This window comes from Macaca nemestrina, chromosome 7 (genome assembly GCF_043159975.1).
Source record: "Macaca nemestrina isolate mMacNem1 chromosome 7, mMacNem.hap1, whole genome shotgun sequence".
In the NCBI taxonomy this organism is placed as follows: domain Eukaryota; kingdom Metazoa; phylum Chordata; class Mammalia; order Primates; family Cercopithecidae; genus Macaca; species Macaca nemestrina.
The window spans coordinates 51,741,198-51,767,592 of NC_092131.1; the positions used below are offsets into that span (position 1 = coordinate 51,741,198).

A 26,395-nucleotide genomic window follows, 5' to 3' on the forward strand; every position below is an offset into this window, starting at 1 on the left:
GTAATAGAATTTTTAGACTAATATAGTCATTTATTTCAAATTTTAAGATTTCACACAACAGATAAGTCACATTATTTTTCCTAGGTGGTAGAGATTATCAACATAACAAAAGAATCACTAGAAAATCTGTCAATGTTCTAATTGAGATTTCAATATAATAATACATAATGTTCTAATTGAGATTTCAATATAGTAATACATAATTATTGAATTATTTCAATACAATAACATATGGTTATCCTAGTCAATGATAACCATATTTGTATTGTGTTCTACATCTCACTTAAATCTTGTATAAGCAACTAGTTATCTCAGATATTTACTTTACTAATAAATAAGGTAACTAGCAATTTTATTTTTTTCAAATTTTAGGCTAGAAAAGGCTAATATTCTTTTTCAAATAGCCTACGAATAATACGACATCATTCTTATTTTGTCCATAGTGATATGTTTGAACAAAAAGTTGTGGTCACATACTTTTAATGTTTCTAAATTAACAAATAAATCGTTACAAAGTGGACTCCAAATTATTTCAATTATATTCTATTCATTCTACTTTAACTTATCTTTATTTTTAATCTTTTACATTAAGTATTACAAAATTTTAATAAGCTTTTCTATTACACATTTATTGAATGATGACACTGTATGAAGACCAAGAAAGCATCTAGAAGAAACTGGACACGCATAGCATGTTAATGAAAATGTACTGAACATCTATATTTGACTAATGTAATTCCTTACAGCAATAAACAGTAAAACATGCCAAATCAACTTTGAAGTTAGCCTGGTTAATCTCATGGTTATTTAATAATCTGCCCTGAGGAATTTCATGATTGAGCTGATGTTTTATTTTATGTGCTTCGTTAAGATAATACTTCTTTAACATGGTCAGGAAACTAAAAAATACTTCTTAAAGTACTCAACACTACTAACAGACATCGTCTTAAATTTTCATTGATCTGAGTCAGATAAATTCACTGACAGTGACTGTTTTTGAAAGCCAAATTTATAAAGAACTATTTTCAATTTAAGTGGATGTAATCTTTGTGTTAATTAACTTTTGTGGTAATCATTTCACAATGTGTATATATATCATCGTGTTGTACACCTTAAATATATACAATTTTTATCTGTCAATTATACCTCAATAAACCTGAAAAACAACTTGTAAAAAGTAGACGTTTATCTTAATAGTCAGTGAAAAACCTACTTTAAGAAAAATAATTGATTAAACTCAAACTTATAAAATTAACAATCAGGACGTGATTATAAAATAATTTATTTTAGGGTTTCCTATAAAGTATCTATTGCATTTTAAATGGATTCAATTTACAAATATATCAACTCCAACACAACTTTCATGGCATATACATATTGCATAAAATGTCTATGGTGTATAAATGATTTGCAAAACAAGGAGTTAGTAAGTGCAATAATGGGAAATACTTTTAAAGGTTATACATTTTTGTACAATGGCACCTGCTTAAGTATGGTGTTTCTCAAACTTCCACTCCATTTGCCTGAATTGGAAGGGTCACCTGAACCTGGAGATGTCTGGGGAGCAGCTCTCAAATGGAGTTTCTCAGGCTTACAACAGCTTACCTTACATTATAAATTTTTTTTATTCCCTAACACATTTGCTAGTTTTAACATTTAACATTGTCTCACGAAGACTCGCTCTGCTCACCTGAGGCCTAGCACAGCCATGGACAGGGTGCTCCGGAGTAGTGGTGCCCAACCTTTTTTGCACCAGGGACTGGTTTTGTGGAAGATAATTATTCTGTGGACTGGATGGGGGGGATGGTTGGGGGATGATTCAAGCATATTACATTTATTGTATACTTTATTTCTATTATTATTACATTGTAATATGTAATTAAATAATTATACAAATCACCATAATGTAGAATCAGTGGGAGCCCTGAGCTTGTTTTCCAGCAACTAGATGGTCCCATCTGAGGGTGATGGAGATACTAACGGATCATCAGGCCTTAGATTCTCATAAGGAACACGCAACCTAGATCCCTCGCACACACAGTTCACAATAGGGTTCGTGCTCCTATGAGAATCTAATGCCACTGCTGATCTGACAGGAGGCGGAGTTCAACCCGTAATGTAAGCAATGGGGAGCAGCCATAAATACACATGAAGCTTCCCTTGCTTCCCTGACGCTCACCTCCTGCTGTGCGGCCCAGTTCCAAAGAGGCCACAGACCACTACCTTGTTCCCTTGCTCACCCGCCACTCACCTCCTGCTATGCGGCCCAGTTCCAAAGAGGCCACAGACCACTACCTTGTTCCCTTGCTCACCCGCCACTCACCTCCTGCTGTGTGGTCCAGTTCCAAAGAGGCCACAGACCACTACCTTGGGGTTTGGAGATTTCTGCCCTAGAGACACTTCCTCACCACTTTAGAAAACACCAGAAACAGCCATTTTATAGGCTGCAAGTTGTTATTGGACACAAATACTTATAAGGTGTTTCATTATAAAAATATTCTTGTGACCAAAACTGTAAGACTATGTAGCACATGAAAAAAGGGTATTTCTAGCGAAAGCATCACCTTATCTGGAAAATGCCCACAGCAAAGGGGAGTCTTACCCAAGCTCCCAAAACAGAAAGAAAACACTGATGTAGGATGCCCTGAACGTTGAGCCAATTTAAAGAAAATTTATGATTTCAGACTTCTGCCATTTTTGTATGTTGTTTAAGGCAAATGGCCAGGGTTAGGAAAGGGGAATACTCTTAGGTTAGGAAAATGCCTTTTCTGTGTCTTTTAGATTAAAAAAGTACTAGCCACGGGCTGTGATTTGGAGGCCTTGGAATTTGGGGAAGGTAGGAAAGTGGGAAAAGAGACCGCAGGCAGAAACAAATCCCATGAAGGTAGGGAGTGGCTCTGGGGCAGCAGGTGAGGCACACCCTGTAGCACGGGCGGCTGAGGAACTTCAGAACCAGTGTGATCGTCACCTCGAAGTCACTTCCAGTTCTGGTAAGGATTTCCCTCTGGTAATGCTAAGCCAGGAGAAGGGTCCTGGCCCTACAAGGGCCCAGAGTACTGGTGCCCTGGGGTCCAACAGGCTGCCACCTATGGAAAGCAGAAACGTGGGCTGAGCTGGCCTGAAAAGATGAGACTGAAGCCAGCACTGGGATTTGGTGGCAGTAAAAACCAGCAAGCCTAAGGCCACCATCAGAATCATCGCCAATAAATGGGGAAGTGTGGACTTCCTTCAGTTACATGAATTAGGGCTCACATGACCTCGTTTTCATGTATTAAAGTCTAAAATAGAGTCAGATTTAGGTGGTTAGGGGAAGTTAAAGAAGAGTTTAAGCCTGAGATCAATTTTCACTTTCCTTCTTGGGTCATGTCTTACAGAAAAGTTTGCCAAGTATATATGGCATTGAACTTTTTGTTACAAGTATCAATTGTTCAAAATAGCTTTTAACATTTAAAATACGAGGTTCAAAAATAGAGCTTCTAGTAAATCACTGACTTGAGTATTTCCAGTATTTTGGAAATAAAAGTTTCTCCAAGGCCCTAAGTTGTTTTGGAATCTATTTCCAGAATATCAGAAAGGAGAGCAGGTAGGGCCTTTTCTTGGCATTCACTATAACTTAGTTCAAACACAATTACTGTAACATAATGCCGTGATCTTACTACACCAACACAAATTTAGAAAGCTCTTTAACATTGTAAAGAAAACCAGCTCAAGCAGCTTGTTGTGTAGACCAGAGGTCCCCAACCCCTGGGCCACAGAGTGCTATCAGTCTGTGGCCTGTTAGGAACCAGGGCACACAGCAGGAGGTGAGTGGCGAGGGAACAAGCGAAGTTTCATCTGTATTTACAGCTGCTCCCCATCGCTATCATTACCACCCGAGCTCCTCCTGTCAGATCAGTGGCGGCATTAGGTTCTCATAGGAGTATGAACCCTGTTGTGAACTGTGCATGTGAGGGATCTAGATTGTGTGCTCCTTATGAGAATCTAATGCCTGATGATCTGTTACTGTCTCCCATCACCCCCAGATGGGACTGTCTAGTTACTGGAAAACAAACTCAGGGTTCCCACTGATTCTACATTATGGTGAGTTATATAATTATTTAATTATGTATTACAATGTAATAATAATAGAAATAAAGTACACAACAAATGTAACGTGCTTGAATCATCCCAAAACCATGTGCCTCCCTGGTCTGTGGAGAAATTGTTTTCCACAAAACTGGTCCCTGGTGCCAAAATGGTTGGGGACTGCTGGTGTAGACAATAATGATTTCCTATATCCACTTCTCTATTGTACAGCTGTGATGAGAAGGCAGGTTGCCATCTCTGTTCTCATAACACTGCTTTGTGCCTCGAAGGCACGTTCAGTCTTATTTTTTTTCTACCCCTAGCACCAAGAGTGTGGCAGGCATTCAATTAATGTCAAATGAATGAATGAATGAACGAACAAACGAACTGCTACAGATACAAGATGATATTTAGAGTTTCTTTCTTCAGGTCTTCCCCTCACCTTTCCTACTTCTCACTAGCAAAGGTACCGGTAGTGATACTCTCAGCTCAAATGTTTTGAGTCTATAAAAACTACTTTATTACAGTTTAAATGTTATTAGGTTGAAATATAATTGGACAATTACAGATAAACAGATTAAAGAATTTCAGCTTTATCCAGCTGAAGAAATTAAGCCTTACTTTGCAATCCCAGATGCCCAGACCAGATGAGTCAAAGTATTTTTTTCTCAGCTGAGGTTATGTATTTTCTTACTGCTATGCTGCTTGTGTCACAGGCTCAGTTCTGCCAGACTTTGCCATTCAGGGATGAGAACAGTTAGAACTGGCTGTCCTGCTTCAACTTACAACTAAAAACTAATGTCAGGGAGTTCTGTGAGTCTCCAGACTCTAAAACAAACATGGTTCATATGTCTGGAGAATTTTCTTCCTCTTATAAACCCATATACACACATAAAAGCACTTATATAATATGTTATGATAACAGAAAGAACAGAAAGCAATCTTGCAGAATAAACAACGGGTAACATGTCTTAATGGACATGTTACTGAAGAATTTTCATCTAAATTTTAAAGTATGAGGGAAACAATTAAATCTTTTATTTGTTAAGAAGCAGTGGTAGCTCTCAACCACAAAGTGAAAGCCAATAGAGAAACTCACACGCATCCAGAAAATATTAATTTATTATAGTTATGATTTAGCCCATTTAATTCAAGCTCTATAAGGCTGCTAAGTGAGCCTTTATCAACTGTGTGGAGAGAGAAAATGGGATTCATCACTGTGGCAGACACCGTTGGTTGCCTGCCTAATGTCCTTCTCTCTGCTGGCTGAGCTGGCTGCCTGTGAAAAAGCCTCACAACATCAACGCTAGCTCTCCCTCTCTCCTCTGAGGCTAGCGTGTGGAAATGTGATCCACTGTCAGCCAATGGGACTTAGCAGAGATCTGGTGCGGAGCTCCTGGGGATGAGAGACACTGAGAGAGACTCCTTCCCTTCTCTGTCACTAAAATACGACATGATGTTTGCAGCGGAAGCAGACCACCTTGCAACATGAGAGGAAGGTCAAAAGACTCTCACAGAAGTTGGCTCAGAGCCCTGACATCTTTGAGATGCTGAATCAAACGTGGAACTACCTGTCCCCAGACCTCTGGAATAAAAATCAGGGTTTTAGGCTTCTGTAGGTTAGGCATTTTGTCACTTGCAGTGTACAGCATCATTATATGGTTTGGTTCAAACATTTTCTCCTTCTGGGTTTCCTATTTCAGTCAATAGCACAACAGTCACTCACACTTAAAAGCTTCATGTCACCCCTGAGCCCTCTCTTGCCACTGTTGCTCACATACAGTTAAGCATTATTACCATCATAATTAATCCAACAGGGAGTCAAAGATGGGCTGATTTCACTGTGTTAAGGCAAAAATCAAATACAAAACAATGTGTAACATTTCACTTTTTCTCCTCAAAAACAAAGTAGTTGTTGGGCAACCAGTAGCTACAAATCTGATTTATTCCTCAAAGGAATTTTATAATCAGCTTTTCTACAGCCCTTAACTTTCTGTTCTGACGATGCTTTTGTGCAATCTTCATGTATCATCTGGCATCTGGGCTGGCTTCAGTAGCTTGTTCATTGACCAAGAGAATGCCGTGGATGTGACACATGGGACTTCTGATACTAGCTCAGGGAAGGCCTGCAGCTTCTGTTTGCTGCTCTGGGGGTTCCCAGCTGTGGGCAAGAAGCCTGACTACACACATGCCACTAGGCTCCAAGAAGCCAAAGCAACAGGGAGAGGGCCTGGAGAATGAAATGCCACATGGGGAGAGGGAGGCCTGGGAGCACCAAGATGCAGACAGGTGCGTGGAGAAGCCTCCGTGAGAGTGGATCCTCCAGCTCCAGTTGCCCCAGATGTGGACCAGAGACTGACTACTCAGCAGTGCCCTTCCCAGATTCCTAACCCACAAAATAATGAATAAAACAGAATGGTTTTTGTGAAGTCACTAAATTCTGTGGTAGTTTTCTACACAACAAAAGATAACTGAAACGATCAGCTTACAAGGCCTACTGGTACCAGAGCACTTATGTGACTCATCACCCAAGACACTATGGTTATCTGTGCATACGTCTTACCTGCACCCAAGAGCATGGGATAGATATGTCTACCATGGCAGGCAGCAGCGACTCCACACAGAGCAGGGTCTATGTTTCTAATGGAAGTGCTATGTCCTCCTGAATGTATGTTAAGAGGTTGTTTGTGTTTAAAGCACATATGCATTTTTATTGTTATAATCTCCGATTAGAAGACTGAGATGTGGAGAAAATTTTGTATTAATATTTAAAATGATTATAGACTATAAAAAGTATCTGTGAATAAGTATTGCCAGAGAAGACAAAGGCCACCAAGTGTGTCACATGGAGATTTTTGTAGTCCTTAATACATTTAGAGCAAGAATAGAAGGGACACTAGGAAGGCAGAAGAAGAAAATCACCACGTATGTTAGAAACTATGAATCCACTTTTCAAACTACATGTATGACGTATACCAAAAAAGTATGCCTTATTAGAGTCTGCATCATTTAAGGGAATACAGTGTGCATGTGTGTGTGTATGCATGTGTGCACATACATGAGCATGCTTGCATCTGCACTTCAAATACAATGAAATTCTTTTTCTTCAAAGGACACCTAATTTTTTTATTATGAAGTCTTTCTTAGTACCAAATGACTCAGGAGTTTAATATCCCTCTTGTCTAGACATCCTGGAAGTTGACTATTATAGAACTGCAATTATTGTTCCTGGGCCACACAATAGTCTGGCTAAATCAAATGAATGTTTTTGATATGAGCACACCCTGCATATTCTTCTTTGTGTGTAGATATAATTAGGGTTGTTTTTGCCTCTCAAAAGTAGAGGGCCAGAGACCTGGTGTGGCTTATATACTGAAGCAACCTTTTCTAGATACCAAGCTGTTCTGAAGAGCTCTGCACCACATATCTGAACGTGGTGCTCTTCTCTAAGGCTGCTCACTGTTCCTGCCTTTCAGGTCCCCGCAAAACACCTAGGAAGAAAGAGTCTCTGGGGCTGGATGTGCTCTGGGCTGAGCACGCATCTCCTCACTCTGCCTGTGCTCACGCGATCTGCTCTCTGTGAAGAAGTCAGAGGTTCTCTAACAGTTTGCCTGATGGGGGCAGGGCTAGGAAACGTCCTGAACGCTCTATTGGGACAGCTAGTGACCTCTTTGTCTTTGGGGTTCTACTAAGAAGCATAATGTAAGCTTGTGTTCTCAACAGCCTTCTGAATAATGGCCACAACATGGCACTATTTAATACGACATCATAGCCTAAGTATCGGCTCCCCTGCCGATGATGTGTGTTTTAGACAAGTTTATTTTCAGCCACTTTAACTGTTAAATCTAGTTTGTAATTTAATATTTCAGTCCATCATAAAATCTAAATAAGTAACTACACAAAACGACTACTACAGAAAGGACCGAATGAAATTGGAAAAATGACACAGACCTCTCACAGTGGCTCTGGTTATGAAATACAAGCTTTCTATGACAAGGTGTATTGCTGTAGAAACATTTTAATTGGTATGGGAAAACAGAGTAATAAAACTGTTTGGGGGTAGGTCTGAGTGGGGCCAATGAGTCAAACCTTGGTTGTTCAGAAATAACTTTTGATGTTTATGGCAGAAAGCTGCACATTTATGAGCAAATGAATGAGTTTACAGTGAGCGTGCAGCAGCCTGGAAATAACTGCTGAACGATTTTACCATCTCAAGCACTGTGCACACTGTGATGTAGAGGCAGAGCAAGGTGAGGACTAGAGGGTATCAAACATATATGGGCATGCACTAATTGTCCCGTGAGGCATGATACTAATTGCATCTAAAATTTCATCACCTCACGCAGTAGCCACTGATAATCCAGCAAATGCTTAAACATCGGACAGAAAAAAACATTTATATCAAACTAGCTCTCTCAATGGTTTTATTCTGCTGAGCTCAAACTTTACATGTACTTTAGAAAAATGGAATAACCACAGGTAGATACTACAGAGATTAACTTGGCTAGTGGACTCTGATGCTGGAAAAACAACACACTGGACCAGGTTTGAATCCGAGTTCAGATCCTCACCAACCATAACCTCTCTGATCTTCCAGCTACTACCTTTATAATTCATTAACAAAGGGAGTCAATATCAGTAGCACTGATTTCACTGGATTCAAAGCAGAGGAAATGATGTATATAAAACATGGCATTTTCTCTCTTCAAATATGAACCTGTATTTACAGCAGTTCCCTGCAGTCCATAACACATACTTTGGAAACCACTATAGCGTTTGGCTTTAAGTATATGCTAGATATTGACTGTATTAATTAGAGATAATCCTGGTATGACAAACATATTTTTCTAGAACTAATGACTTTTATGTCAGGCTGACAAGTATAATTAGGCAATAAATCCTCAATCAGTCTGGTTCAATTTGCTACAGGGAAGATGAGGTCTCTGCCATCTTTGTCAATTTATGTTTAAAATATGTATGAGCACTATTTCTAAAGAGAGGAGGTGGCTAAAGGAATTCACAATTTATGTTGCATGAAACACACTCTTTAAAATATTCTATCTTTTCAAGGAACCACATTTCAAACAAGTGCCTGAACCATGGCTACGATAAGAAAGTCAAAAAGTGCTAACTTGGATTTCATCAGAATGAACATCATTTTCTAGTAAATCAAAATGATAGGCCTATTTGTTAGAGGCAATAGCTTTGAACTTGGCCCTGGGCCACTCCTGAGCCCATCCTGGATTGGTTTACTGAGCTATTCGATAAACCCTGGCACAGAATCTATGGCACACAGAGTGCTGGACAGGGCTGGGGCAGACACGCTCAATCTATCAGCAAGCACAGACACCAGAGAGAGTAAGAATGTGTGAGGAGAGCCTGTTTCTAATTTGGGATGACTCCCAAGTACAAAGAAGCTAGATCTGGCTGGTGGTACTAGTTTCAGAAGATGATCTGACTTGAACATAGTTGGGAAAACATGAACACCAAGGGTTGCAGCCAGAGAGCTGGGCAGGTGACATTCACATGCTTTGTGGACATCTGTTCCCAGGAATCCTACCACTTCCAATCAGATGAAAAGCTCCTTGAGGGTAAGAACTCCAGTCTTTTTAAACCAGCCTTCAATTCACAGCAGTGTATTATTTGGCTAATAGTACAGATTGGGCTCAATCTCCAATCCAACACGGGCTGCCTGTGGGACTCTGGGCAAGTTAGGCCTCTGGCCTCATTTTTGTCACCTGTACAAGTGCTGGCCTTGTCCCCAGAAAGGTCATTGCTGTCTAACAGCTGAGATATTTCAGCTCCTGTATCTACCCAGTTTATGACAAATTGCTAAACAAGTGAAAGGTTCATATTCAAGTTTGTATGGATTTTTTCATTGTGTTTTAGAACGTATCAAGTCAGCCTAATGTGCAAACTTTTTTATTTTTATTTATGTTTATTTTTATTTTTTTTGAGACAGGGTCTCACTTTGTCACCTTGGCTGGAATACAGTGGCATGGTCATGGCTCACTGCAGCCTCAATCTCCCAGGCACAAGCAATTCTCCTGACTTAGCCTCTCGAGTAGCTGGGACCACAGGCACACACCACCACACCCACCTAATTTTTTGTATTTTTTTGTAAAGATGGGTTTTATCCATGTTGGCTAGGCTGGTTTTGAACTACTGGGCTCAAGCAGTCTATCTGCCTTGGCCTCCTAAAGTGCTGGGGCTATGGCTGTGAGCCATTGCACCCAACCCAATCAATTCTTTTTATTGCTTTATTCGTCCCATATCTTTTGGAAAATAGGGGCAAAGTCTAGCCTTCCCACATAGGAATGCTGTGATTCAGTCACATATCTATATAGACATGTTTACATTATCAACCAGGCACTGTACACTAGTTACCATAAATGAAAGCCAATCAGGACTTTCAAAGTTCTGCCTTTTGGTCTCAGTTGAGAAAGTGCACACTTTAATGCAGACTCTGACGATATCTCACACCGACTCAGTGTAGCAACTCCCTACAAAGCATGAGAGGAGGCAGCAGGGGTACAGACCTGAAAGCGTCACATACCACAGTGTGAGGCAATGCTCTGAAATCACACCCATCTCAACATACACACAGCAGGCGTCATAACTGCTGGTCACTTCAAGGACTGATCCTGCAGTAAGGACCACCCAAGGTCACCTAGAGAAGAAAGTTAGGGAGGGCCACACTTACCTGATAAGAGATGGAGAAAGTGACCCTGAACAACCCCATTCTTTAAAACAGCATTGCGTTTGCTTTTGAACATTTTACATTTCCAGATGTGAGCAAAATGCCGCAGAGGAAGAAATGAAGGTGCAACATTCTTGTGAAATGCCAAGTGCTATAGTAAAAATTAAAATAATAAGATTTCTTATTGTACATATTAAGACTAAGAGAGAGAGAAAATCTAACTGCAGTCTCATGTAAGAACAGGATTTGGTAAATTTTGTGAGAAGACATCTATTTAGTCAACAGATAATGCTTTAAAGGATGCATATGAATCTATCTGCTGTGACATCCTACATTTACTTCTCTAAATATTTAAGTATTGACATATATATGAGCTACTCGCCATGGGAAGCAAAACTTTGAACAAGTAAACCTAACAAAAACGAATCATAAGCAAAAATAAAGCATCCTGCAAATGACTAAGTTGAAAAAGCAAAATTCCTTGTTCAATAATTCGATTTGCCTATTGCTCTTTAAAAAATGCACTTACTAGGTAAAACAAGGTACATAACTTGTTTCTAAAGAGCACTGGAGAAAAAGTATATAGGCATCCACAATATACTGTGTGTTATAGTGAGTCAGTAGTAAATGCAAGTCCTAGTTTGTTGGCATGAGCAGGCAAACTTCCAGATGCTGTAAATTGAATCTGACATAAATCGATTTTATACTAAGATACCCAATCACTTACCATGTAATTGTTTTAATATGTAACCCAGTTTATCAGCTGTCAAAATGAACTCTTGAGTACTGAGGAATACAAAGATTGAAACTTACGAGGATAGGCTCCAAAGAAAACAAAATACAACATCCTATTGATTATTTATAGCGATAGAAGCCAAAGTCCCCATTGAAAAGATGTAAACAAAAAGGGGAAGATTCAAATTTTTCCCTTATTTTACTTGAATTTTTTAAGACTTGGCCTAAATTTAAAATTTGTTCATCTGCTGAATAAGCTCATTTTCTTTATGGAATAAAACCAGATCAATAAGACCACATTCTAGTTATACAGAATCATGAAAATATTTATTCTCAAAAAGCAAAATATATTTTGACAGTTGGTATTTTCAAGATGTTGAGTCTGCTGGAAACATGCAAATTACAACCTTAGTATACACGATTTTGAGTAAAATAATGAATGCCTTCCTCAGAAGTATCTGCCATCACGCAATGCCATTCACAAATGTTTTTCTTCAAAGCCTGGATATATCCGGATGTTACTCCTCAAGCATCATTAAACTGAACTTCTTAAAAGGCTCCTTATTAGCTGTGTATTCTTAGGCCATACCCTGAATCTATTTCTTAATCCGAAAAGTACAACTACCTTGAAGGGTTTTGCTGGAAAAACTCAGATGTTTGCAAAGTACCCAAAGAACAGTACACAACACATAATTACTATTAGTCAATTGTTTTGATTACTATAACATTTATAATCTCTATAACACTTAATTTTATGGGGTCCCTCGGGTTCTTGACTGATTTGTAGAGCAAAAGATATTTTAAGTAAGGTAATATGTACACAAGTTACTAAATGTTACCAGTGAATAGTATCTCCCTTCCAATTCCAATCTTCTATCACTAAGAAAGCCACTACTACTAGTTCTTATATATCCTTCCAGAGAAAAGTCTATGCCTATACTAGCATAGTATACACATCAGAAATGATAGCATACTGCTTACAGTGTTCTGTTCCCTGCTTCTTTAACACAATAACTTATAGAATTATCTATATAATGTAGTTACAGTGCTGTCTCATTCTTTCTGATGTATACATGCAGCATGGCTTATTTAATGCATTTTTTAGCAGACATTAAATTATTTAAAGTACATTTTCAAGCAGTACTGTAATAAATATGCAGGTATTCGTTTTGCATATAGGGAAATATATCTATAGGACAAATTGCTAGAAACAAAATTGCTCGATCAAATGGTACATGGTATGTCCACTTCTGATATTGATAGTTATTGTCAAACTACTTTTCATAGAAGTTACACCAACTTGCATTCTCACCAGAACTATATGAGAGTATGTTTTCCCCACTGTCACCACTATAGGGAGTAAAGTGTAAAATGGCAGGTATCTTTACCTTCTGATATGTGAAAAGAATCATCTCATAGTGCTTTTAATTAGCATTTCTACTATTATGAATAAGGCTTTTAAGAATGTTTAAGAGTTATCTCTTTTTTTATTTACTATGAACAGTTTATATCCTTTGCTAATTATTTTTTGGGTTGCTTGTCTCTTATTGACACAGGCAGTCTTTATATACTAAAAAAGATTTCTATTGTCTGTGATATGAGTTGCAAATCTTCCCACTCATTTGTGTTTTGACTTAAAGTGTTGTGTGTTTATTTTTTGTCATGCAGATTTTTAAAAAAGTTTCTATAGTCAAACTCATCAGTATTTTCTTTATGATTTCTGGATTTTACTTTATAATTAGAAAAGCTTTCCTCACTCCTAGATTAAGTGAAGAATTCTCCATCTTTCTTTAATATTTCTAGGATTTTGGCTTTATGTTTAGAAATATTAGCTAAACATTTCAACAGTCACAGTGCTTATAAAAGCTATAGTTTGTTTTCAGCATATGCATGTATCAACAGTTCATTATCTTTTTTTTTTTATTTTTATTGCAGAGTATTCAGTTTTAATGATATACCACAATTTGTTCATTCATTCGTCTGTTGATGAACATTGGGTTAATCCTGCCAACTTTTGGGATTGTCAGTCTTTTAATGTTAGCCATCCATATGAGTGTGTAGTGATATCTCATTGTGGTTTTAATTTGTATTTCCCTAATGATTAATGAGGCTGATAATATTTTCATATATAAATATGACATCTATATATCTTCTTTGGGGAAGTCTCTGTTCAATTCTTTTGCCTATTTTCACAAATTGGATTTTCTTATTGTTGTTTTGAGAGTTTATACATTCTGAATACATATTCTTTATCAGATAAATGATTTGCAAATATTTTCTACCAGTCTGTGTACCTTGTCTTTGCATTCTCTGAAGAGTTTATTCCAAAGGGTATAAGTTCTTAACTTTGATGTCTACTTATCAATTTGTTCTTTTATAAATCACATTTTTGGTTTTATATCTAAGAAATTTTTGCCTAACTCAAAGTTGTGAAGATTTTTCTTCTGTTTTCTTTTAGAAGTTTTATATTTAGTTTTATGATCCATGATGAACTAAGTTTTGTACACAGTGAAGATTATAAATCAAATTCATATTTCTGCATGTATAAATGAAACAGCACCGTCTGTTTAAAAGACTATCCTTTTTCAACAGAATTGCCTTCGCATCTTTGTCAAAAACCATGTCCATATATATGGGTCTATTTCTGGGCTCCACTGTGATGAATTATTTATCTATCTTTACACCAATACCACACTATCTTAATTACTGTAGCTTTAAAATAAAGTCTTGAAGTCACTGTGAATACTCCAACTCTGTTCTTATGTTTCAAAGTAGTTTTGGCAATTTTAGGTTTTTCACATTTTCAAATGAAATTTAGAATCAGCTTATTAATTTCTATTAAAAAGTCTGCTGGGATTTTGATTGGTATTGTACTGAATTTACAGATTTTGGTAGAATTCACATCACTGTTGAGTTTTCTGATCCATGAACATGGCGTATCTCTCCATATATTTAGGTCCTCAGCTTCTCTCAGCAATGTTTTTATAGGTTTCTGCATAAAGGTTTCCACATCTTTTGTTAGATTTATCCCTAAGTGCAGTCAATTCTCATTATTCACAGTTATATTCTATCAAGTAGTCACAAACATTGATTTACTGAATACTGAGCCACTGCTCCTAAGGAAAATACAGGATTCAGTTCCTCGGAGGCGCTTGTTGCAACGCTTTTGTCAAATGATCAAATACTTGTTTTCTGTTTTTCTGTTTAAAAATACCTCACTTAATATATATTTCTTACAAATAATCACATAATAATCTTTATAACGAAACACTAACCAAGAAGGGTTTACCATTTTCCCGCCCCTGGGTAATGTGACCATAAATTTCTTTGGCTTTCAGTTTCAGAACAATATTGTCCACTATGCTTTTTAAACTGGCTGTCATATCATGAACTTCCACATTTAGCCACTTTCCCATCATTTAGCCATTTTCCCATTTTTCCCATAGCTTCGTAATACACTGTACATGTTACTGTAGCACTTTCCAGTGTGGCCTTCATGTACGTATTAACAAATCTCCTCCTCCTTTTTCTGGTGTACTGTATTGTTAATTCATTTCCATCGAACTCACAGTCAAGAGCACTTTAACTGAACAATGATAATCTAACATGCATTTTCTCTGTAAGGTACATCAGTCTTCTTGCACCTAAGAACACTAGAGAACACTTCAACACCACGCTTGGGCGACATTTCAAACAGTGAAATCACCAAGAAAAGCACAAAAGTGAGAAAAACTTATCCCTGAATAGACCATGCAAAGAACACTTGTTGACAGTATGAGAAGTGAAGCAAGAAGGCAGAGCTTTGCCTAGTTGGGCCTCACCTGGGAACGTGTGCCCTGGGGAGGCTACTCACATATCTTGCCACTGTGCATACATCCACAAATAATTGCAAAAGGACCCTGAGTATTAATTTGGGAGTTACAAGTAAATTTTAGTCAGTAGGTAACTTTGTAAACATGGAATCTGTGAATAATGAGCATCAACTGTGTTTTACATTTTTTATGCTATTTTGCAAATAGTATTTTTAAAAACGTTTTCAACTTCTGAGCTTCTGTTGCTTTTAAAAAAAATCTTCTGCATTGTAATCTGTGCTTTCTTTGCCTTACCTGTATTTTATGTGATCACTGAGAAGGGGCATATTCCTATTCCTACAGTTACTTTTATGCATCCAACTATAAAAATGTTTGTGCCCATTAACTCTCTAATAAGAACAATGATGAGTAAGACTATTTTCATTTTCTGTCATCCTTCTGTGCACACTTTCAATTATTTTTAAACTGTTTATTGCTGTTTGCTTTTTTAACCTTTACGTATATCTTCCTGTTTTAAGTGATAATTTTTGTCTCCCAGCTATAAAATCTGAGGATATTAGCATGCTTACAGAACCTCTCTCCTTTTCTTTCCTTCCTCGCCCACCTTTTATAAGTTCTATTATTTCTACATCGTCGGAATAATATCATTTACATTCTATTCTGTGGCAATCATTTCCTCATTTGTTTTAGTCCTTCAGATAGAGTGTAATTCAATGTTTAGATGATAGCTTTCCATTCACCTCTTTTTTTGGCTGAAATTTGTCTTCTGGTAATTTTTTCAATAAGGGCTCATAAAAATTCTATATCCTGCATTCTTGTATGTTTATCAGTATTTGTCAATTGGCTGAATATTTAAAAGAAATGTGGGGTAAAGAAATCTTGGGTCACTAGGCTGGGCGTGGTGGCTCACACCTGTAATCCCAGCACTTTGGGAGGCCAAGGTGGGAGGATCACCTGAGGTCAGCAATTCAACACCAGCCTGGCCAACATGGTGAAACCCTGTCTCTACTAAAAGTACAAAAAAATTAGCCAGGCATGGTGGTGGGCACCCATAATCCCAGCTTCTCAGGAGGCTGAGGCAGGAGAATTGCTTGAACCTGGGAGGCAGAGGTTGCAATGAGCCAAGATCGTGTCACTGTACATCCTTGAGCAAAAGAATCAAGGCATTTAACATCAGAGTGTAGAAAATCTATAAACAACCCCCCAGATAAAACAGGACTCACTTAAAAAAAATGGGTAAAAGTTATTATACACAAAAATGGTTACCCTTGAGCATATTCTATATTAAAACTTTTACATTCTGGCTATATTTGGTTGAGAATATGATCCAAAAAAGTCAGGGATATTATATAACACAAGAATCAATGCAGGGACAGCAACAGCACTAGGACATCCTGTGCCAGGGGACACAGAGTTAGATCAGAAACAAGGCACTCAGCTTGAGGCTCAGCCCTAACGTCAACTAACCATGAGTCCTTTAGCATGTGACTAAAACCTTACAAACCGGCCAAAGAGGAAAGCCGTGGCACAGATTTTAAATGTTACTTCACATTGTGAGAATACATTCTATCTATGGTGAAGAATTATTTTTATCATCCCCTCCCCAGTCTCAGCTATATTAAAATTAAAATTTACATTTCTTTAGAAATTAATGGTGAAAAGAATTGGTTGTGAGGAACATCTGAGGGAAAATACTCTGATATGAAAAAAAAATCTGTGATGATCCTTTTGCATATAATAAAAAAAAATCAACAAGAAAAGTTAAATGGCTTGATATTGAATACACTGGGGATTCAGATCTAATTCATTATTAAATCAATATGACTATTATTATTGATTAAAAAGTCTATCCCTGTAGTAGATAAAATGTTTATTCCTTGGGTGTTACTGTGGAACAAAACTCCTAGAACTGCAGCTAAAAATACCAGGGTCAACATTAGGTTATTATACTCGCTGTCCAGCTAAAGCAAGACAAATAAATGAAAGGATAGATTTGCCTTAGGATTTTGCCTGTAAATCGCTGCTTAAAATAAACTTGTCCTGCCTCTAGTACTTTTGGAAAGAGACAGAATGTAAATAAATTCAACAAATAATATGTTGCCCTCTTATAGATAAAGCCTATGCTGAATGACTAAACCCTAAAGACATCACCCACCAAAGCAACTTTTCGAGAGTCAAACTATGTGATAACCAGAGCAGACAAGTCTTATTTATGGGGGACGGAAAGTCAGCACTCTTCAGTCAATATATTTATGTGTGAAGTTTAATCAGATTAGCCATCTACAAGTATAAAATCTCCTGCATGGATACAACTCCAACTAACAAATAAGAAACCCACACAGATTTATAATATAAACATATACACCTTAATAACCAAATCAGTGAAAATTCTGGGTAGCTAGTGCTTTTTCAAGGCACAGTATTTTCGCATTTATTGTTTTACTGCAGTCATCTGATCCACACAATCACCGTGAGGTGTGAATATTGTTATCTCCATTTTGCAAAATAAGGAAACTGACTTGGAGAGGGTAAGACATTTCCTAAGTGGATGGGCAAGTCTATACTGCATTGCATACTCTTTTCTTTGTTTCTTTACAAAATAATTTCCAATTTTAGGGGAGAGGATTTATATGAATTCTGTAATCGTTTGTAATTTAAGAGACCATAGGATTGGAAATCACTTTGAAAAGCGATGTAGTTGAAAGCGATGTAGTTCAGTCATCCATCAAATCCCGTTTCCATCATTAGAAAACAACAACATTAAGAGAAGTAACAGAAGAACCAGCAAAGAATGGCACTGTGCAAATCAAATTTGTAAGAATGAACTTATGAACGAATGAACAGAAACAAGCAGTAAGCAAAACAGTCAGCTGGGGCAGAGAGATCAAGCAATAGAAATGAGTGGCTGTTGAATCTGAGTCATCTGCGGCATCAGTTGCCATGTATTAACACAGTTACCATGTATTAACACAAGCTGAAACGAGCCTATTCTTCAGAAGTGTTTAGAATCTCCTTTACAGCATACTGCCTTTGTCAACGGTATCCAGTCTAAAAAGTTACCAAACTCGAATAACCGCGAAGCTTTGTGGTGGGTAGACAGCTATCTCCCTGTAGCCAGAACATTTAAGAAAAAAAAAAAAAAACAACCCCAATCCCTCCACATTCTAGAGTATTTCAAATATCTAGAGACAGCCTCACTGTACCTCATCTCACCTCCAGTGATTCCTTCCCTTGGTGAAACACCTCTCATTCCTTCTCATTTTCTTCAAAATACATGGCTTCAAATCTCTTTACTCTCCCGGTTATTTAAGCTGAACACAGATGTGTCCATATTCATTCATTAGGAAGTCACGTTAACAGAACTTCATAACCTGCACATGGGCTGATCCCAGGCAAAGTAAACAGTTCTACTTTTGTCACTTCAGAAAAAGAGTGTGTTCGCTTCTTGAGGAATCCATCATACTGTTTACTCACACAAGGATTACCAAATTGTCAAACGTACTTTATGAAAAACTTTTCCATACTTGAAAAATCAGCTTCATCGAAGTATAGTTTACATTTACTAACATACACCAGTTTTAAATGCACAATTTGAGGAGTTTTGACAAATGAAAAGAGTCATGTAACCGCCACTTTAGTCAAGATATAGAACCGTCCCGTCACCCCAAACAGTTCCTTCATGACTCTCCGCAGCCAGTCCCTGAAACTGCCTGCCTTTCCCAGCAACCACTGATGGGCTTTCTGTCACTAGAGCTACATCTTTTCTGGAATTCCATACAAACAAACTTAATATGTAGTCTTACATACTCAGCGTCTTTACCAAAACCTTTTGTGATTTATGTATGTTATTATGTGTCTTGGTAGTTTGTTCCTTTTTCTCTACTAGTAGTTATTCCATTGTATGGACATTTGAAGGACATTTATACTATTTCCAGTTTTTGGCTTTCACAAATATAGCTGGGGTGCATATCCCCAGATACATACATTTCTACTGGGTAAACACCTGGAAGGGGATTGCTGGATGATACAGCAAACATACATTTAAATTTTTTGTCACAAAACAGGCAATCTGGGATTTTTGTTGGAATAGTGCTGAATGTATACCAATTTTGGAAAAATTGGTATCTAAATAATAGCAAGTGAATATGGTATGTCAATAATAGCCATAAATATGGTTTGTATCTCCATTTTATTTAGGTCTTCCTTAGCTCAACAATGTTTTGCAGTTTATAGAGTATACAATATTGCAAGCATTTTGTTAAATTTATCCACAAGTATTTCAAATGATATCTTAAATGCTTTGCCTTCAAATTTTCCATTCTCTATTACTTATTGCTAGTATAGAAAAACTTTTTTTGTATATTGGTCTTGTATCCTACAAGTCCACTAAACAGACTTACTAGTGTGAATAGCTTCTCTTGTTTTGTTTCTACTGTAGGATTTTTCTATGTGCATAATCATACTGTTGTGAAACAAAACAAGTAAGTGTGGTTACCTGTTAAGTTTTTCAAAAACATCCTTTATCAAGTCAGGAAGTTTCATCTATTCCTAGTTTCCCAAGAGATTTTATAATGAATGTTTAACTTATCCCGTGCTTTCTGTGCATGCATATGGAGATGATTATATCATTTTCTTTTTAGTCTGTAGAATTACATTGACTAACTTTTGAATGATTAACCAACCTTGTATTCCTGGGTTAAACAATGCAAGAATCTTATGGTCTCCTCTCTCCTATCCTTGATGCTGCTATCATTTTATTTCTATGTATGTTATAAACCCCATACATTATTATTAATTTGGCTTAAAAGTCAATGTTCTTTTAAAGAGATCAAAAATAAAAAAGAAATGTCTTTCATATTTCCCCTCATTTAAATCTAAATTTCCATCTGTTGTTTTCTCCTTCAGCCTGGAAAAGTTTAACATTTTTTGTTGTGCAGGTGTGCTGGTGGTAACTAGTTTTAGCTTTTGTTTTTCTGAAATAAAGTCTTTATTTCTCTTTCACTTCTGAAGAAACTTATGCTAAATTCTAGGGTGATAGTCTTCCTTTGTTTCCCCCTACTTCTGTCCCTCCCCTTCAGTACTTTAAAGATGTTGGTCCATGGTCTTCTAACTTGCAGTGTTTCTGTTTAATTGTTTCATTCTTACTTTTTGTTCCTCTGTGCATATTGCCTTTTTTCTTTGGATGATTTTGAGATTTTCTATTTATTATTGCTTTTCAACAATTTGACTGTCATGTGTCTTACTACAGTTTTCTTTATTTCTTTTTAGAGCTCACTGAGCTTCTTGGTTCTTAGATTTTATCATTCTCATCATATTTGAAGAAGTTTGGTCTTTTAAAATTGCTACCTTTACCTCCACTTATCTTTCTAGGACACCATTTACACATATTTGAGACCACTTGATATATACCCACAATTTACTATGGCTGTCTTTATTTTTTTCAGTTTTTCATCTCTTGCCCCATATTGGAAATTCCTATTGCAATACCTTCAAGTTCACTGATCTTTTCTTCTTCAGTTTCTAATGTACTGCTACCTCAATCCAGCGGTTTTTTTTTGTTTTTTTCCCCCACTTCAGACATTTCATTTTTCACCTTCAGAAGTTTCACTTGAACTTTTTTCTGACATTGCTCTTCTCAACATGCACGTTTCCCTTTACATTCCAGGTCATAGAGAATATATCTGTAACAGTTATTTTAACCTTCTTTTCTTTTCTGTGTTTAATTCCATCTGTAATTTCTAGGTTTGTTTCTATTGATTGATTTTCCTCCTGGGTATAGGTCTTATTTTACTACTTCCATACATTTCTGGTAATTTTTGATTGGATGCTGGTCATTAATTTTTTTGGGGGGGTGGTTTTTGATTTTGTTAAGAGTGTTAGACTTGTTCTGGCAGGCAGTTAACTTTAGATCAGTTTTATCTCCCATGGCTTGCTTTTAAGCTTTGTTTGGGCAAGTCCAGAGCAGACTTTGATCCAGGGATAATTTATCCTCATTACTAAGGTGATACTCTTCTGCAGACTCGATCCTATTTCCCTTGTATTTTGAGGTCTTTTCACTCTGCAGGTGGGAACATAACTAAACTCAGCCCTCTGTGAGCTACAGAAGTTGTTCAGCCTATTGCTTTCCAGTAGTTCTTTCCCCATTCTGTGGAGCTTCACCACGCACATAAGCAAAGCAGTACCTGGCCAAGGGCTCAGAGAGTATCCTCTGTAGCTATACAAAGTTCTACACTCCTATGAAGCCCCCTCATCTCTGGTAGTCTCCTTTACAAATTCCAGCTGTCTCACCTCCTCAGACTGTAATATTTGTCTCTTCAACGCAGATCATAGGGCTGTTTGGTTTCGTATTCCTTGTTCTTGGGCCTGTGAAAACCGCCTTAGGCAGTAAGCTGGGGCTCACCTCGCTTATTTCCCTTCTCTCAGGGATCACAGCCCTGAGCTGCCTGTTGTCTGCAACCAATCATTTAATATATTTTGTCCAGTTGCTTACAGTAGGGAGAGGCAGTGAATTCTGTGACAGCTAATTCTTCATGCATGGAAGTAGAATTCTGTTTGGCATACATTTTAGAATCTCTTCTCTGTTCCTCTGTGTGTGTTTCATATATTCATTCATATATATATTTTTATATATATATAAAGAGAAAGTCTTCATATATATATATATAGAGAGAGAGAGAGAGAGAGAGAGAGGGAGAGAGAAAGTCCGGTACACCTGAAGCAATGACAATTTTTAAACTTAAATAACTTTAATAAGTAGGGGGCGGAGCAAGATGGCCGAATAGGAACAGCTCCAGTCTCCAACTCCCAGCGCGAACGACACAGAAGACCGGTGATTTCTGCATTTTCAACTGAGGTACTGGGTTCATCTCACTGGGGAGTGCCGGACGATCGGTGCTGGTCAGCTGCTGCAGCCCGACCAGCGAGAGCTGAAGCAGGGCAAGGCATTGCCTCACCTGGGAAGCGCAAGGGGGAAGGGAATCCCTTTTCCTAGCCAGGGGAACTGAGACACATAACACCTGGAAAATCGGGTAACTCCCACCCCAATACTGCGCTTTAAGCAAACAGGCACACCAGGAGATCATATCCCACACCTGGCCGGGAGGGTCCCACACCCACGGAGCCTCCCTCATTGCTAGCACAGCAGTCTGCGATCTACCGGCAAGGCAGCAGCGAGGCTGGGGGAGGGGCGCCCGCCATTGCTGAGGCTTAAGTAGGTAAACAAAGCCTCTGGGAAGATCGAACTGGGTGGAGCTCACAGCAGCTCAAGGAAACCTGCCTGTCTCTGTAGACTCCACCTCTGGGGACAGGGCAATAACAAACACAGCCTAAACCTCTGCAGATACAAACGACTCTGTCTGACAGCTTTGAAGAGAGCAGTGGATCTCCCAACACGGAGGTTGAGATCTGAGAAGGGACAGACTCCCTGCTCAAGTGGGTCCCTGACCCCTGAGTAGCCTAACTGGGAGACATCCCCCACTAGGAGCAGTCTGACACCCCACACCTCACAGGGTGGAGTACACCCCTGAGAGGAAGCTTCCAAAGCAAGAATCAGACAGGTACACTCGCTGTTCAGAAATATTCTATCTTCTGCAGCCTCTGCTGCTGATACCCAGGCAAACAGGGTCTGGAGTGGACCTCAAGCAATCTCCAACAGACCTACAGCTGAGGGTCCTGACTGTTACAAGGAAAACTATCAAACAGGAAGGACACCTACACCAAAACCCCATCAGTACATCACCATCATCAAAGACCAGAGGCAGATAAAACCACAAAGATGGGGAAAAAGCAGGGCAGAAAAGCTGGAAATTCAAAAAATAAGAGCGCATCTCCCCCGGCAAAGGAGCGCAGCTCATCGCCAGCAACGGATCAAAGCTGGACGGAGAATGACTTTGACAAGATGAGAGAAGAAGGCTTCAGTCCATCAAATTTCTCAGAGCTAAAGGAGGAATTACGTACCCAGCGCAAAGAAACTAAAAATCTTGAAAAAAAAGTGGAAGAATTGATGGCTAGAGTAATTAATGCAGAGAAGGTCATAAACGAAATGAAAGAGATGAAAACCATGACACGAGAAATACGTGACAAATGCACAAGCTTCAGTAACCGACTCGATCAACTGGAAGAAAGAGTAACAGCGATTGAGGATCAAATGAATGAAATGAAGCGAGAAGAGAAACCAAAAGAAAAAAGAAGAAAAAGAAATGAACAAAGCCTGCAAGAAGTATGGGATTATGTAAAAAGACCAAATCTACGTCTGATTGGGGTGCCTGAAAGTGAGGGGGAAAATGGAACCAAGTTGGAAAACACTCTTCAGGATATCATCCAGGAGAACTTCCCCAACCTAGTAGGGCAGGCCAACATTCAAATCCAGGAAATACAGAGAACGCCACAAAGATACTCCTCGAGAAGAGCAACTCCAAGACACATAATTGCCAGATTCACCAAAGTTGAAATGAAGGAAAAAATCTTAAGGGCAGCCAGAGAGAAAGGTCGGGTTACCCACAAAGGGAAGCCCATCAGACTAACAGCAGATCTCTCGGCAGAAACTCTCCAAGCCAGAAGAGAGTGGGGGCCAATATTCAACATTCTTAAAGAAAAGAATTTTAAACCCAGAATTTCATATCCAGCCAAACTGAGTTTCATAAGTGAAGGAGAAATAAAATCCTTTACAGATAAGCAAATGCTTAGAGATTTTGTCACCACTAGGCCTGCCTTACAAGAGACCCTGAAGGAAGCACTAAACATGGAAAGGAACAACCGGTACCAGCCATTGCAAAAACATGCCAAAATGTAAAGACCATCGAGGCTAGGAAGAAACTGCATCAACTAACGAGCAAAATAACCAGTTAATATCATAATGGCAGGATCAAGTTCACACATAACAATCTTAACCTTAAATGTAAATGGACTAAATGCTCCAATTAAAAGACACAGACTGGCAAACTGGATAAAGAGTCAAGACCCATCAGTCTGCTGTATTCAGGAGACCCATCTCACACACAGAGACATACATAGGCTCAAAATAAAGGGATGGAGGAAGATTTACCAAGCAAATGGAGAACAAAAAAAAGCAGGGGTTGCAATACTAGTCTCTGATAAAACAGACTTTAAACCTTCAAAGATCAAAAGAGACAAAGAAGGCCATTACATAATGGTAAAGGGATCAATTCAACAGGAAGAGCTAACTATCCTAAATATATATGCACCCAATACAGGAGCACCCAGATTCATAAAGCAAGTCCTTAGAGACTTACAAAGAGACTTAGACTCCCATACAATAATAATGGGAGACTTCAACACTCCACTGTCAACATTAGACAGATCAACGAGACAGAAAGTTAACAAGGATATCCAGGAATTGAACTCATCTCTGCAGCAAGCAGACCTAATAGACATCTATAGAACTCTCCACCCCAAATCAACAGAATATACATTCTTCTCAGCACCACATCGTACTTACTCCAAAATCGACCACGTAATTGGAAGTAAAGCACTCCTCAGCAAATGTACAAGAACAGAAATTATAACAAACTGTCTCTCAGACCACAGTGCAATCAAACTAGAACTCAGGACTAAGAAACTCAATCAAAACCGCTCAACTACATGGAAACTGAACAACCTGCTCCTGAATGACTACTGGGTACATAACGAAATGAAGGCAGAAATAAAGATGTTCTTTGAAACCAATGAGAACAAAGATACAACATACCAGAATCTCTGGGACACATTTAAAGCAGTGTGTAGAGGGAAATTTATAGCACTAAATGCCCACAAGAGAAAGCAGGAAAGATCTAAAATTAACACTCTAACATCGCAATTAAAAGAACTAGAGAAGCAAGAGCAAACACATTCAAAAGCTAGCAGAAGGCTAGAAATAACTAAGATCAGAGCAGAACTGAAGGAGATAGAGACACAAAAAACTCTCCAAAAAATCAATGAATCCAGGAGTTGGTTTTTTGAAAAGATCAACAAAATTGACAGACCACTAGCAAGACTAATAAAGAAGAAAAGAGAGAAGAATCAAATCGACGCAATTAAAAATGATAAAGGGGATATCACCACCGACCCCACAGAAATACAAACTACCATCAGAGAATACTATAAACACCTCTATGCAAATAAACTGGAAAATCTAGAAGAAATGGATAATTTTCTGGACACTTTCACTCTTCCAAGACTAAACCAGGAAGAAGTTGAATCCCTGAATAGACCAATAGCAGGCTCTGAAATTGAGGCAATAATTAATAGCCTACCAACCAAAAAAAGTCCAGGACCAGATGGATTCACAGCTGAATTCTACCAGAGGTACAAGGAGGAGTTGGTACCATTCCTTCTGAAACTATTCCAATCAATAGAAAAAGAGGGAATCCTCCCTAACTCATTTTATGAGGCCAACATCATCCTGATACCAAAGCCTGGCAGAGACACAACAAAAAAAGAGAATTTTAGACCAATATCCCTGATAAACATCGATGCAAAAATCCTCAATAAAATACTGGCAAACCGGATTCAGCAACACATCAAAAAGCTTATCCACCATGATCAAGTGGGCTTCATCCCTGGGATGCAAGGCTGGTTCAACATTCGCAAATCAATAAACGTAATCCAGCATATAAACAGAACCAAAGACAAGAACCACATGATTATCTCAATAGATGCAGAAAAGGCTTTTGACAAAATTCAACAGCCCTTCATGCTAAAAACGCTCAATAAATTCGGTATTGATGGAACGTACCTCAAAATAATAAGAGCTATTTATGACAAACCCACAGCCAATATCATACTGAATGGGCAAAAACTGGAAAAATTCCCTTTGAAAACTGGCACAAGACAGGGATGCCCTCTCTCACCACTCCTATTCAACATAGTGTTGGAAGTTCTGGCTAGGGCAATTAGGCAAGAGAAAGAAATCAAGGGTATTCAGTTAGGAAAAGAAGAAGTCAAACTGTCCCTGTTTGCAGATGACATGATTGTATATTTAGAAAACCCCATTGTCTCAGCCCAAAATCTCCTTAAGCTGATAAGCAACTTCAGCAAAGTCTCAGGATACAAAATTAATGTGCAAAAATCACAAGCATTCTTATAC

The 26,395-nt window shown here is 38.2% G+C and overlaps 1 protein-coding gene across 9 annotated transcripts in view; it reads right to left on the reverse strand.

Annotated features, from left to right (window-relative positions):
- Positions 1-26,395, reverse strand: part of LOC105473593 (pellino E3 ubiquitin protein ligase family member 2) — a 196,783-nt gene that overhangs the window by 23,190 nt on the left and 147,198 nt on the right. For 4 of the 9 annotated variants that reach the window (XM_024790243.2, XM_071100118.1, XM_024790245.2 and 1 more), the window contains one exon: positions 10,769-10,916. The exons of 4 other annotated variants lie outside the window; for them this stretch is intronic. In XM_024790243.2, coding sequence (XP_024646011.1) covers positions 10,769-10,807 — 39 coding nt within the window. In that variant the 5' untranslated portion in view covers positions 10,808-10,916. Of the gene's footprint in view, positions 1-1,690; positions 1,810-10,768; positions 10,917-26,395 lie in introns of those variants that run through there. One more of the 9 variants, XM_011727443.2, reaches the window with a different exon arrangement.